Source organism: Megalobrama amblycephala, linkage group LG10 (genome assembly GCF_018812025.1).
Source record: "Megalobrama amblycephala isolate DHTTF-2021 linkage group LG10, ASM1881202v1, whole genome shotgun sequence".
Taxonomy (NCBI): domain Eukaryota; kingdom Metazoa; phylum Chordata; class Actinopteri; order Cypriniformes; family Xenocyprididae; genus Megalobrama; species Megalobrama amblycephala.
The window spans coordinates 21,502,204-21,517,270 of NC_063053.1; the positions used below are offsets into that span (position 1 = coordinate 21,502,204).

At 36.0% G+C, this 15,067-nt stretch overlaps 2 protein-coding genes across 2 annotated transcripts; one reads left to right on the top strand and one right to left on the bottom strand.

Moving 5' to 3' along the window:
• Positions 1-2,472: 2,472 nt before the first annotated feature.
• Positions 2,473-4,251, bottom strand: cst3 (cystatin C (amyloid angiopathy and cerebral hemorrhage)). The gene is made up of 3 exons (XM_048205434.1): positions 3,956-4,251; positions 2,944-3,054; positions 2,473-2,853 (listed from the first exon to the last, which is right to left on the bottom strand). The coding sequence occupies exons 1-3, from the start codon at positions 4,154-4,156 to the stop codon at positions 2,776-2,778; spliced, it is 390 nt and encodes a 129-aa protein (XP_048061391.1). The 5' UTR covers positions 4,157-4,251; the 3' UTR covers positions 2,473-2,775.
• Positions 4,252-8,170: 3,919 nt separating this feature from the next.
• On the top strand, positions 8,171-15,052 carry ephx5 (epoxide hydrolase 5). Its single transcript, XM_048205413.1, has 9 exons — positions 8,171-8,351; positions 9,735-9,945; positions 10,166-10,346; positions 10,541-10,750; positions 12,832-12,961; positions 13,133-13,347; positions 13,459-13,567; positions 14,082-14,207; positions 14,382-15,052. Exons 1-9 carry the CDS (start codon positions 8,308-8,310, stop codon positions 14,590-14,592), a joined length of 1,437 nt encoding a protein of 478 aa, XP_048061370.1. The 5' UTR covers positions 8,171-8,307; the 3' UTR covers positions 14,593-15,052.
• The last annotated feature ends 15 nt before the right edge of the window (positions 15,053-15,067 follow it).

Here is a 15,067-nt window from a genome sequence, read left to right on the forward strand (position 1 = left end):
ATTCATAGATAATCACAAGTGAGATGACAATGATATTTTGACCAGTGAACTAGGAAATGTTCTGTTTCCATTTCAGAACATTTATTTAAAGGTACAGTTCACCAAAAAATAAAATTTCACAAAACACAACAGAAGATTATTAACCCTTTCGCACGTAAGTTTAAAATATTCTGGCTGACCCCCAGCGTGAGTTTTTTGAAGCGACCGTTCTTTAGAACGTATCACTTTATGGTTTCCATGGTGACGCGTCATTGCTTGTTATGTGACACACCGCAGCACTGTATGAATGATAATCTGCTTTCATTTAATTTTTCCTTTGTTATTCAAAATATTCACAAATTTGTTAACTATAGCATGAAATATCTAATATTCCGATTGACAAATATGTGCAAGTGGATGTGTTTTGCTTTTTAAACACCTTTATAACGATCATGCTAGTTGAGCCATATGCGCGATGGGCGCCGCCATGTTAGTTTGTGCCGCACAGAGAATCGGATCTGTTGGATTTACAACCCGTGAATTTATCCACTTCTCCCGAAATACATGAAAGTAAGTGAGTCGGTGAACTGGGGAAGAATAGAGTAAGCTTTAAAGTTACTTTCACAATGTGTATCTGATATGAATAAAACGTGTCGTCTAATTATAATGGAAAGGGTTGTTATTTCCGCTTCTATAGACATCATTGTGTATTTTACAAACTCTAAATATATTGTTTTGTTAGTACTCGTGTGTATTTAAATGTCTGAAACCTACAATAAACATTATTTGGTTGAAAACACTGCATATATGTAATATATGAAAAGCGCTGCGCGCGTCCGTCTCTGGTTTAGCGCCAGCCAAAGCGCGCACGCACATTTGAATTTGGCAGTTCTAACCGGTGTGATCGTACATGTTAAAGGGTTAAGAAGATCATTTAAAGAATGTCAGAAACCAAACAGCAGATGGACACCATTGACTTCCATAGTATTTTTGTTCTTCATACTATGGAAGGCAATGGGGTCCATCAACTGTTTGGTTAAAGGGATAGTTCACCCAAAAATGAAAATTTGATGTTTATCTGCTTACCCCCAGTGCATCGAAGATGTAGGTGACTTTGTTTCTTCAGTAGAACACAAATCTTTATTTTTAACTCCAACCGTCGCGGTCTGTCAGTCATATAATGCATGTGAATGGGAACTCTATCAACAAGAGTCAAAAAAACTTGCTTAGACAAATCCAAATTAAACCCTGCGGCTCGTGACGACACACTGATGTCCTAAGACACGAAACGATCAGTTTGTGCAAGAAACTGAAAACACCACTATGTCCAACTGCGTTCAGCACTCGCTTAGTGAGGTCTGATCATGCTCTGACAACGGCAGTGATGTCTAGCACTCATTGAAGTATATGCGCGAGACACCACTGCTGTTGTCAGAGAGCGATCATACCTCACTAACCGAATGCTGAACGCAGTTGGACATAGTGGTGTATTAGAGGTAAAAAAATGATATAAATACTGTTCGGTTTTTTGCACAAACCGGTCGTTTCGTGTCTTAGGACATCAATGTGTCGTCACGAGCCACAGGGTTTAATTTGGATTTGTCTAAGCAAGTTTTTTTGACTCTTGTTGATAGAGTTCCCATTCACATGCATTATATGACTGACAGACCGCGACGGTTGGAGTTAAAAATAAAGATTTGTGTTCTACTGAAGAAACAAAGTCACCTACATCTTGGATGCGCTGGAGGTAAGCAGATAAACATCACATTTTCATTTTTGGGTGAACTATCCCTTTAATCATATTCTTATTATCTTCTTTTCAGCAGAAGAAAGAAAGTCATACTGGTTTGGAACAACTTGAGGGTGAGTAAATGATGACAGAATTTTCATTTTTGGGTGAACTATCAATTTAACTGTGATTTTGGTAATATGTTTATAGATTAGCTTCATAGCTGAGTACAAGGCTGCAATTAAAATAAAATAATGCTGCTATACACTCTACATTGCTACAGTGCAATATCTATCTCTTATTAGTATACATTTCTGTACACCACTGGCTCATCACACAAATACCATAGGAATTATTGAAACAAAAATAAAATAGCCTTATTATCCTTCCCTTATTTTATTTAATATAGAGAAAGAAAAATAAAACAATATATGGCTGATCAAACTCTTTGGCAGTTGTGGCAAAAAACAAAACAAAGCAAAACAACACGTATCAAAATGCTTGTATCAATGCAGTAATTGTCCAGAGGTTAATTTTATATTCAGAGGAAAAGTGTAAGTGCAAGATTGTGGCATTTATAAAACTGTAAAAATCATATACAAATATATAAGTTCTGGTACTTACACTCCTATAACTGTAAATGCTATGGTTGGATTATTGTTTTCTTTATGTATGCATACACAAAATAATACACGGTGTTCTCTATCCTCCAAATCAATGACTCCCAAAATGAACTTAACCAAAAAACACAGTGCACAGACATATCTCATTCAACCATGTTTTAATAAGTAAAGGATGAACAAATATCAGAACATGCGGTTTATTATTCAGAAATTCTTACAAATCAGACTTTTTCAGAGCAATTTTGTCTAATGTGATTACATGATTATTGTGTTAGTAAAGCATTCTTATATCATGATTTGTTGTTGACATCAAATGTTATCATGACAAATAAAATTCTTATTTTATCAATAGTAAAGAATTCTAGTTCACCATAATTAGCAATAACAAGTAAATTTTATTGCATCATGAATGTTAAAACCCCCAAAATGCACTAGAAATATGCTCTACATGCAGGTGTTTTTCAGGACTTTAATTGATTTCAGCCATGGCTGGCTCCAGACCTCTATTTTGCACGTAGTGACCTAAAAGAAAAAAGGCAATCTCTTTTAATATGGAAATTGAGAAATGCAAACAGGTAACTGCAATACTGTAAATTAGACAGTGTGTCTTACCCGTGCAACAGTGGGGTCCTCATGAATGGCACAGAGGGTTTCAACTCCATCCTTTCTGCAGGAGGTTCTGCCCACTTTCACAGTGAAGATGTATTTCAGGCCAGAGACAACCTAGAGCGTCAACCAGAAACATGTTCAGACATAGCTGGGTCAACCCTGATGTAATGAGTCACAAAAGCAACCTACATCAACTAATGAGTAAAAGCAACATATCGTGATGTGAACAAAGAGAACATTTTCAGCAGGAAAAATGCATTTAGGGTAATTTTTTTATCGTTTTGTCAATTTTCAAAAATATTGGTAATCCTTCAAATACTGTTCAAAACATCTCATCTGACAAATCCTTTACGGTCTTACCTTTAAAAATAATTATTTCCCATATGTGGCCTATAAATGTTGGGAACAACCATTCTTTTGGTCTCTTTGCATATTGATTTGCATAGAACTGGTAAATATTTCAAGGGTTCAGACCTTTGTAAAAATCTTTATGTGTTTTAACATATATATTATTTTATTTATTCCATCATTATTCCTAGTATATTTTCCAACTTCTAACTATTCATTAGATACTAGTACTTCTTAATAACAGTGTTACAAATCACTGACATGTACCTTATTCCATTGTTAATCATGGTTTTCCATTGAATTCTATAGGCATACAACTATAGTTAAGATGAAAAAGATACTAGTCGCTACTGAATTACTTACTATTAATAAAAATAGTAACATAAAAATAACTACTAGTTAGTTTATAAGAAATAAACATTCAAACAGTTACTTGTTATACATTTATTAGTATATTGTTTATTTGTATGCAGTTATTTGTCACACCTTAGTGACTGTCACAGGGCAGGTCTTGCTCTTAACAGGTTTGTTTAATGAAATCAGGTTTGATGACACAGCCTTTAGCCACCATGACAGCTTTCAAGGAAACAAGTATGTTTATCGCCGGGTGTGATTTAGCGACGTTCCGAGTGTACAAGACGACAAAACAAAATTTAAAAGTACTTACTTGTTTTTGAACCTTGATGACTTCGGAAACCTGACTCACAAACGCATCATTGCTTTGTCTGTTGTACTGGGCCATCGCGAACTGTAACGCACTTTGAGCTCCTTCCTCGCTCATGTCTGCATCCACAGGACCTCCAACCAGCCCAGCGCTCGCCACGGCCAAAATCACCGCCAAAAACGGCACAATCATCTTAAGATACATATTTAAGCTGTATTAATTGACTCGGTCTGTTTTGATTCTTCCTGATGTCGAGAAGTCTGGGTGGATCCAAATACGCTGCCTGAGATTATATAAACAAACACGCAGGGAATGGGGGCGGGGCCTCGCGCATCCACCAATCGCAGTTGTAGGGAGGGGCAACGGGTTTGAAAAAAACCGAAAAAAACAAACAAACTTCTTTTCTCTCTTTTTATTTTGTATTTGAATACTTTCCTAGTCTGCTTCTTTACATAATGTTTTGCAGATAATTTCATATTGATCTTTAAAAAAAATGGAATTACTTAATTTCGGTTTATAAGTATATTTATGTTTGTTTGTTTTCTCATGTGTTTTGGTTATTTAGCTTATTCGGGTATCTGCTCCACCTAGCTGAGATGTTTGTCGTGATGTATTGATGCTTTGTTGGTTGTATAAATTTGAATGTTTTTGTTTTTAGAAACATTTGAATAAAACTTTAAAAACTTGTACTTTTATAACCCTATTGAATTATCTCTACCATTAAAGCCTGCCTGCTTAAACGTCAGCTGAGTTTTAATTTTTGTAAACCCCTTTTTCTTTATTTTTCTAATGGCAATTAAATTTCTGCTGTCCCTTGCAACGTGAGTAAGCATGATTTGCAGGTCTTTATGGCTTATGTTCTGGCTTTATAAATCTAAATCCCTGCTATTGTAATCTCAACCAAAGCAGGGGCAAAGTAACACAAAATGACAGTTTCTGATCCCTCTATAAAACAAAATAGAACTCCTTGTTGAACAATATATGCTGTAAACCAGGGATGCAAACAGGTAAGGGGGAAAAAAGGCGAGAACATTGTACAGGGTGGGGCACGGATTATTTTTTAAGAAAGTTATTTGCTTTACATGCGCATTTGTAGTTATTTTTATACCCTCTATGTCCAAAACTGTAATTTTTCACACAAAAAACATTAAGATATTTTTGCAACATTTGACCAAAATCAACATTTGGTTAAAATCTTATGTTATAAAAGATGAAGTGCTATGGAGGATATTTAAGACAATATTGGCTGAGTAGACAGCAATACTGTTTGCCACATCTCAGACCTCAAATACATAAAATATTACTCATTATACACATAGTAATTTTAAAGTAAAGAGTAAAGGAAACACTGTACTTACCGAAACAACCAGTTCTTTATTTACCCATGTAAATTCACAAGTACACTAGTAAGAACCTAAAAACTCTTTGTTATTATCCTTTTTATTCAGGCAAGGAAGCCATTCTCGTACCACCCCGTCACGAACAATATGTATGCCATTATAGTAGTAAAACAAGAAATAGATTTTTAAAATCTAATGTTTTCTAATAGTAAAATGTCCCTTTTTTAGAAACCATCAATAGACCGTCTGTAATTTAATTCGTTTTTTTTTATTCTTAGATTTTTAATCTTGAAATATGAATTTGACCTTTCAATGGCCTCTTTGTTTGTACTGAAAAAATGAATTCACTTAAAAAATACAAATAATGTTACATTTATCTGTTTAGTCCACACAACAAGAACATCATTCAACATTAATTTATGTAATTTTTCATTTTCTTTCCATAAACTTTTAACAAAATGACTGTGTGACGGGGAGTGGTAACTGATGTGATGGAATGGTTTACTGTGACAGGGTGGTATGGACAAAGTGTTTCTCTATATGATCTGCTGGTTGTAACATTATTCATTAAACAGATAGTGAGTGAGTGAGTGAGTGAGTGAGTGAGTGAAAGAGATAGTGAGTAATAATTGTGAGTGAGTGAGTAAACCACAGAGTGTTGCCAAGTCTGCGGTTTTCCTATGGAACTGGGTTACTTTTACACTGTTGCCACATGATATTTACCCCTTGCAATGCTAATTTTTCCAAGGGAACCCCACCAAAACACAAATATTTTACCCCCCAGAACGTGATTTTTACTAGTTGTAACGAGTGTTTCTGTGTACTTTGCTACGTATGTTGATAATGATAATGCAAGGGAGAGAGATAGAGTTTATGGATAATATTTTAATGCACACTTGCACTGTTTTATTAAGCTCTTACAGTGATTTTCTAGAGTTTTCTAATTAAACTAAACTATACCTGTTCTATCTCTATATTCGCAGTTTCTGACATTTTAGCGCATCCTGACTGAATCCTGACACCGGAGAATCAGCTCTTGAAGCTCCGTCCTCTTAGGCCGAGCGCAACAGCTCAATTGCACACACTGAAACGGCACGTTTTTGGTCGACCACAAAAAAAGTGGCAAAAAGTGGCAATTTTAACATGCTATAAAAATTATCTGTTGGGTATTTTGAGCTAAAACTTCACATACACACTGTGCGGCCAACAGAGACTTATTTTACATCTTGTAAAATGTGGCATAGGTCTCCTTTAACTTATCAAAGTGTCAAAATAATGCCACTTGAGAGAAGTCTGACATTTGTTTCATTTACTGTAACTCTTTTAGGAATCTCATTCCTACAGAATCATTCATATTTACTGAGTAAACAGGGTTTAACCTCAGGTGGAGTCACAGCGAGACCACAATGATTATTACAGTAAGTTTGTGGTCTGGGATTTTTTAACCACAGTTTTTATGTTCTAAAAGAAGTAAAAAAAAAAAAAAAAACTACTGCTGCTCTAACTTGTAATTTTTTAAATTTGAAATAGTGTTTTTGGGTCACATTTGTTAAATCTTTTGTCTCAGTTCCTGATCACTAAATTGAATCAGTGCACTGAAATTGCCTAATGATTGATTCCTACAACTAAACTAATCTCTGTTATTTACAGAAAGTAAAAGAGGGAATGTGCTTGCAGTTTCCTTCCGCAGAGTTTCTATGATTATTTTACAATAAGTAGTCTGGAAACCAGGCAGACATTGACATCACTTTTTTGAAATCACAGTGAATATGTTTGCAACAAACCCCTTAATTTATAAGGAACTGCTATATGAACAGGTATAATCACTAAGGATTGTTAAAGGGCTTTGTTGCAACTGGCTGCAGGATTTTAACATAGTTTGAAAGATTAAGTTAATTTTAGACCGGTGTTTCCAAAAACTTTGCCCCTCATCCTGGAGACCCACTGTCCAGGAGAGTTGAGCTGCAACCTTATGATTGATATAAACATTATCACCTCACCTAATATAATTGGAAAATGACAGTAACTAGTCACAGAGATAATGTACCAGTTATCAATGTAAAGCTGCTTTGACACAATCTACATTGTAAAAAGCGCTACATAAATGAAAATGACAGAGACCCATTTGTTGATTCACATACTGATATCTATATTGCAAGCTACAGAGCATTATGCTCATTGAAGCATAACATGGACAATGAGTCAAAAAAAAGGCAAGTTAAGTTTATTTATATAGCACATTTCATACACAATGGTAATTCAAAGTGCTTTACATGAAAAGGAGACAAATAGCCTACATAAGAATAAAAAAGGAAAATTAACAATAAAGCAGAGAATACCCTTATCTGAAGACTTAGAGAGTTTCACTCAGAGAATATTTGTTCTATGCATTTTTTAATTAGTCTCTTGCCCATATCTACAGTCTTTTGGTCAAACACACCCTGTCATACTCATAATAACCCTATCACTAAACATAACTCCACTCGATAAGTCCACAGAGGTAGAGCTGGACTCGGTCAAGCTATACACCCACCCATTGTGTCCAGAGAGGGGAAGCTGGACGTCATTTGACTCTGCAGTGAGCGCCACTTGCTTTAAACCCCGCCCCGCAGCCCGTTCTAAAGATTTTATTGGTCATGTCAACCACAGCGCTGCATGCCTACATAACACTAAAACAAATACTAACCTTAAAATACCCTACGCCACAACCTTAACCAGCGTTGGCACATCCTGATAGATAGTGTATAACATTACTTTTTGTCTCCGCAAATCTATCCGTCCATGATTTGTCTCAAGTCTTAACTTTTTGACAGGTGATCAACGTGTTGAGTTGGCCAATGAAATCAGTCGAGGGGCGGGGTTTCACGTAACTAGGTAACTTTGGGATCTTTGGGGGAAAAACCGCCTTCTTCTTCGCGCCTTGAACGTTTCTGCACTTTGAACGTTACATAAGCACTATTATTTGTCAAGTTCAACACAGCATTGTCTAGAAAAGACTCGGCTACTTAACGTACGATGGGTTTCGAGGACTCCATTATGCAGACATTTGACTGCATCAAGTGAGTAAAACTGCGGAACATGGTTTGTTTAGAGGCTAGCACGGTGTCATCGGTTAAACCATATCCGTCGTTGTGCAACGTGACATTTCGAGGTCATTTCATGCACTTCACCAGATTCCTGCAACTCCACAACATTCGTCTGTGTAATCCTTGAACTGAGGTTTCATTGTTGTATGTAAAAAAATGTGTTTGCATGGCTATTTTGAGTTGGGTTTATTTACTTAATTGTTTTAAGTAATATTTGTGATTTCAAATTTCCATGACTTAATAATTTTGTTAATTCAATGCAAATTAAGTTCTTTATTTGCACACCATCCAATGTAATGTGCGTTGCCTCGTATTTTTTTATATAAAAATAACGTCATGAAAAGCAGAGTACTCATTTTAAGCTACAATGTAGACTCAAGACTAAAAACACTTGAAATTCCTTAAAATAACATTTTAAGAGAGGAACAAACTCATCATGACAACACCTGATTAAAAGAAGAACAAACTCATGACAACAACTAAAAGAGGAACAAACCCAACATGCAACATCAATGCAACCATATTGCTGCCCCAGTGCATGGTGGATGGTGCCAAATCACATTTTTTTTTTTTTTTTTCCCAGTGTAGGTCTTTTTGAACTTAAAAAAACCCAAACAAGTCTAACCCACCTGCAGTGCTTATTTTCTTACTCAGAAAGTAAACTACAGTAATCAAATAAAGACTGGATGGAATACACTACTTGATTTTTGCACTGTTTGCAGTCTGGGCGAGTCAGCGCTAGTTGCTGAAAGTCAGAGCCATTCTGCAGATTTTGGGCAGTCGGGTCTGACCAATTTCACAAAAAGTAATGAAGTGTATGATGGGCACAGCCTGATTTATTTCTTCAGACTATGAAGAAAGATATATTCTCTTCAGAATTTGATTCCATCCAGTTGGAAGATATGGAACATGTTTTTAGAACACATGTTGTTTTGATTGGTCATGTTAGCAACAAAGTCTGGTGTATGATGCCCAGTTTTTCTCTGTAACCATGTACAAAGCCAGCAAGTGTATGATACCTGTGGCCGGTTTCACAGACAAGGCTTAAGCTTAGTCCCAGACTAAAAATCATGTTTTAGCTGTCTTAACTGAAAGCAACTTGCTCTGACATATGCCGTTGTTTTGTCTCAAGATTCAAACCAGTAATGTTTTTTTTTTTTTTTCCTAAGGCACATTTATAAAAGCTACTTAATGTCCTAATTGAACTAAGGCCTAATCCTGGCTTAATCTCTAAGTCTTTTCTGTGAAATCGTGCCCTAGTGTTTTAAAATTTGTTCAGATTGGTAAATCGTGTAGTGTATTCTAGCCTTCAAATCTTTATTTTTTCAACATGTTAACTAACTTCTTCACTTTTAGAGAGACCCTTGGCAACCTTGATCGGTCTAAACTACAGCTCCTAGCACTCTCTTCTGCTGGAGTTGGAGCTCTTTTGTGCTACTTGGCATGGAAGCAAAGCCCCAAAACGATACCAATTGGAGATGGCTGGTGGGGAGCTGGGGAGAAGCCTTTAACCGAAGACGAAGCCATTCACAGATTTGTAGTGAAGACCTCGGTGGAAGAGATAGAGGTGGGTGCACAACCACCTGAACAGTAATAATGTTTTATTCAAGTGCATAATGCAAGTCAGCATCTTTTGGGTGACGAATGGCACATGGATCAACAGTTTCAGAATCAAATCACATAAATCCCCACAAGATCATTCTTTTCCGCTTTCATACATGTGTTTAGCACACACTCACTTAACCACTATATATTTATATCATCATTAACTGCACTGTTTTCTTCAGGATCTGCACAGACGCATTGATCAAACACGCTTCACGGATCCACTGGAGGATTCCGGGTTTAATTATGGATTTAACTCGTCTTATCTTAGACGGGTGGTCTCCTATTGGAGGCAGGAGTTTGACTGGGAGAAGCAGGTGAAGTTGATTAACCAGTATCCTCACTTCAAAACCAAAATTGAGGGTAAGAACATAACACTTTTAAAGGATGTCATTTACCTGACTAGATAAAAACCTGTTGTAACAAAGTATGCAATTTTCACTTTATCTTTCAAGTCCCACATCATGCATTCATAAAATGTGTTTAGGTTTATTTTAAGCTGCTCTAGATTGTTTATTTCTTAGAAGATTTTAGTGAAATTCTGTACTGCTTCTCAGGTATAGATGTGCATTTCGTTCATGTGAGGCCTGTTCAGAAGACTGGACAGACAGTTCTCCCTCTCATGATGGTTCATGGCTGGCCTGGATCCTTTTATGAGTTTTACGGGATTTTGCCCTTGCTCACTAAGACGGATTCAAATGTGGTCTTTGAGGTCATCTGTCCCTCCATTCCAGGCTATGGCTACTCTGAAGCACCACATAAAAAAGGTAAGTCTGCCAACATGCAATGAGTTATAGCAACGGGTAGCAAGAACTTACATAAGCACTATTATTTGTCAAGTTCAATACTGCTTTGTCTGGAAAAGGACATTTAAATGCATCAAGGGTGGAACAGGGTATGATTAGAGTTTAGAAATGCTAGCACGGTGTCATACTAAGGTGCGGTTAAACCATATCCATTGTTGTGCAGTGTGCTTAGTCATTTTGAGGTCATTTCATGCACTTCACCAGATTCCTGCAAGTCCACAACATTCCTCTGTGTAATCATTCAGGAATCATCAGTTTTCATTGTTGTATGTAAAAAATGTGTTTCCATGGCTATTTTGAGTTGCGTTCATTCACTTAAAGCTGCAGTCCATAACTTTTGGTGCTCTAACGGTTATTAAACAGAACTGCATGCGTCTTGCGGAAGAACACTGTAGCCGGAGCTACTTCTCTCTGTTTATGTCTATGACGAGTCACGCAGGTACTGTGCTACTCCGCAGTGGTACGACCGGAACCATTATAAAATAGTCCTTATATAAACACTTATCACAGGTACACTGTAGTCAGGAAAAGACAAAAACATAGTTTGGGAAATGGATTCATGATGTACATGATGTAAATTTTGAACAAAAAAAGTTATGGACCGCAGCTTTAATCGTTTTAAGTTGTGATTAAACAATTTTTAATCGTTTTAAATTTGTGATTTCAAATTTCCATGACCTAAAAATTTAATTATTTTTTTAATTCAATGCAGATTATGTTCTTTATTTGCACACCATTCAATATGTGCATTGCCTCATGTTTTTTTTATTAAAAAAAATATGTCATGAGCATAGTACTCATCTTAAACTACAGTATATGTAGACTCTAGACTAAAAACCACTTAAAATCCATTAACATTTCATTTTAATAGAGGAACAAACCCATCATGACAACACCCAAATTGGTCAATGCAACCATATAGCTGCCCCAGTGCATGGTGGGAAAAGGGTGGATGGTGCCAAATCACAATTTTTTTTCCAGTGTAGGTCTATTTGAACTAAAAACAAAACAAAAAAACAAACATAAATCTAACCCACCTGCTATCCTTATAAAAAAGGTAAGTCTGGCAACATACAACGAGTTACAGGAACGTGTTTCTAGAACAAATTCTACTGGACAATAGAGTGCAACAGTGACTGCCCCCTTTTTTAGCAGAGCTGGTTCCAGAAGTATTTTTTTCCATTCATTTTTCCTATAGGAATTTAAAAAAAGTCTTTGTTAAAGAGTTATAAGCCATGAATTGATTTGAAGCAAAAGTTTGAAAAATCGGACAAAAAGTCAAAGGTACAAGACTGTGTATTTAAAGTTTAAAATTATCTCATGATTTACTCACCCTCAAGCCATCCTAGGTGTACATGACTATTTTTTTTTTTTTCAGACAAACACAATCAGAGTTATATTCAAAAATATCCTGGCTCTTGGCGCTCGAGATTTTGAAGCCCAAAAAAGTGCATCCATCCATCATAAAAGTAATCCACGTGGCTCCAGTTGTTTAATGAAGTCCTTCTGAAGCAAAGCAGTGGGTTTTTGTAAGAAAAATATCCATATTTAAAACTTTATAAACTGACCCTGACCCGACGCATGATGTGATGATGAACCCGGAAGCGCAGAGGATAGAGCAAAACAAAACATCGGTCACAAATTAGAAGTCTAAAACGAGAATTTTTAAAGAGAAATGTAGGAGGATCTTGAGTTTGTTGCCCAGCCCTATTTATTTGAATCGACTCTCTGATTGGTGTAATTTTGTGCACAGCATCATGGGTAATGTAGTTTTTCACCAGGAATTCCACTGTTAAACAATTATTTTGAAAATAAGCTAAATTAATGCGGTCTCACAGCTTCAGCAGAAGTAAATACCATGGATTAACAACCTCTTTAAAGGTTTATAATTTATTATTCAAAGTCAATAAATTTCCCAATGGAGAAAATGAATGGAGTTTTTACTTCCATGATGGCATACAAATAATATACAATCTCAACATCTGTAAATAGATTTAAAATGGAAAATAGACCTGTTATTCTTTCTCTTATTTCACATGAAGGTTTTAACACTATGGAGGCTGCCCGCATCTTCCATAAGCTGATGGAAAGACTGGGCTTCACTGAGTTTTACGTGCAGGGAGGAGACTGGGGAGCGTTCATTACCAGCAACATGGCCCAGATGAAGCCAGAGTAGGAGTTTCACACCCTTTACTTTCCTAATTACTGTCCTTTTTATGACATGAATTTTCTGTCACTATATTATTTGTCACTTTTTACATGTTTAAATAATACAGAGCAATACATTTTATAATAGTGTTTATTGTTAATTAAAAAGTTGCCTATTGCTTTCTTTAAAATAAGGTGTGTTCGTGGTCTACACTTGAACATGGTCATTGCCAGGACAGACAGCTTTGGACAGCTCCTCTCCTTAGTCATTGGTCGCTACCTGCCGTTCCTGGTGGGCTTCACAAAGGAAGATGTCAGGCGACTCTATCCTTACATGGAGAAGAATATATATGATATAATGAGAGAAACTGGCTATTTGCACATTCAAGCCACAAAACCGGACACAGCAGGTAATGCTTGGGACATATTATACTATGCTTTTGGGTCATGTCAAATTAACACTTAATTGGGCACTTCATTTTTCTAAAAATATATTTTTGTGCATTTTGTCATTCCTGCAGGATGTGGACTGAATGACTCCCCAGTCGGATTGGCTGCATATATCTTGGAGAAATTCTCCTCCTGGACAGACTTGGGAAACAGAGACTTGGAGGATGGAGGTTTGGAAAGGTAAAGAGATTCATCACATAGAGGCGCAATTATTTTTTGCAAAGATTTAAATATATACGCTACCGTTCAAAAGTGTTGGGGGATTTTTAAAATGTTTTTAAAAGAAGTCTTTTATGCTCACAAAGGCTGCATTTATTTGATAAATTACCTGTGATGACAAAGCTGAATTTTCAGCATCATTACTCCAGTTTTCAGTGTTGCATGATCTTTCAGAAATCACCCTAATATGCTGATTTGGTGCTCAAGAAATATTTGTTCTTATCATCAATGCTAATAATGGTTGTACTATTTAATATTTTTGTGGAAACTGTGATACATTTTTTGAAGGATATTTTAAGAAAGTTCAAAAGAAAAGCATTTATTTAAAATACAATAGTTTTTGTAACATGTCTTTACTGTAATTTTTGATCAATTTAATCCATCCATTCATTGAACTTGGATGAATAACTAGCAAACTCTAAAAATAAAAGGGTTTAGTTAAGTATTAATTAAATTATTTTTTTTTCTATTGTAGAAAGTTCAGTCTTGACGATCTCCTTACAAATGTCATGATCTACTGGACCACATGTTCCATCATTCCCTCAATGCGCTTCTACAAAGAGAACCTGAAGAAAGACTTCAAGACAAGGGTGGACAGAGTGTAAGTTCAGAAATCTTTGTAATGTCCTGAAGTGAATACTCATAAAAGGATGGTCAAAATGTTTGCTTTAACATTAATTTGATTTTTCAACATAAAAATATATAATTACACATAAAAAACATAATTCTTTGCAACCTATTAAAAAGTTTCCCTCCCTCCCTCCCTCCCTTAAAGGACAAGTGTGTTTGTGCCCACTGGCCTGGCTGCCTTTCCTGATGAGCTACTCCACTGTCCTAGGGCCTGGGCCAGCTCACGGTTTACAGATGTGCGTTCTTTCACCTACATGAGCCGAGGGGGACACTTTGCTGCTATGGAAGAACCCCAGCTTATGGCTGATGACATCATTCAGTTTGTGGAGAAAGTGGAGAGCAAAGGCCACAAATAACTGCTTTATTCCAGTATCTTAAGAAACATAACATGCACTGCTCTGATCAATTCTGTTTATTGTTAAAAATCCAGGGATTTTCAGTGAACCAAATGAAGTTATATAAAAAGTTCTGTACAATATAATTTTGTAAATTTTTTGCACAAAGTTTTGTGCATAAAGACTCTAAAGATATAATTTTTTACTCTATGCTGTTAAAGTCCGTAAACATTTCCGAAGTTTCAGAAGCTAAAATTTGCTTGCTAGAGAGAAACGTAGTTTCACGTTACACTACAATATACACTAAACACTACAATAATCAGTTTGTCATTTCAGTTTAATGAACCCTGACTTTAAGATTGAATGTTCTTCTGTAAATGAATGGAAATGCAAATAAAAGCAGACAGTACAAAGATGTAGCACCAAATGGAAATTGAAGTGTTAAATTGCATTATTTTCAATAAAGCCTAAAAACAATTCATTCAAGTGAATTAAA

Excerpts from the sequence above, each read along its gene's own strand:
- ephx5 (XM_048205413.1), top strand. The coding sequence starts at position 8,308 with ATGGGTTTCGAGGACTCCATTATGCAGACATTTGACTGCATCAA. Across the intron at positions 8,352-9,734 it reads CAGACATTTGACTGCATCAA|AGAGACCCTTGGCAACCTTG; the intron begins GTGAGTAAAACT and ends CTTCACTTTTAG. Across the intron at positions 13,568-14,081 it reads GAGGATGGAGGTTTGGAAAG|AAAGTTCAGTCTTGACGATC; the intron begins GTAAAGAGATTC and ends TTTCTATTGTAG.
- cst3 (XM_048205434.1), bottom strand. The coding sequence starts at position 4,156 with ATGTATCTTAAGATGATTGTGCCGTTTTTGGCGGTGATTTTGGCCGTG. Across the intron at positions 3,055-3,955 it reads TCATCAAGGTTCAAAAACAA|GTTGTCTCTGGCCTGAAATA; the intron begins GTAAGTACTTTT and ends TTGACGCTCTAG. Across the intron at positions 2,854-2,943 it reads AGGACCCCACTGTTGCACGG|GTCACTACGTGCAAAATAGA; the intron begins GTAAGACACACT and ends TTTTTCTTTTAG.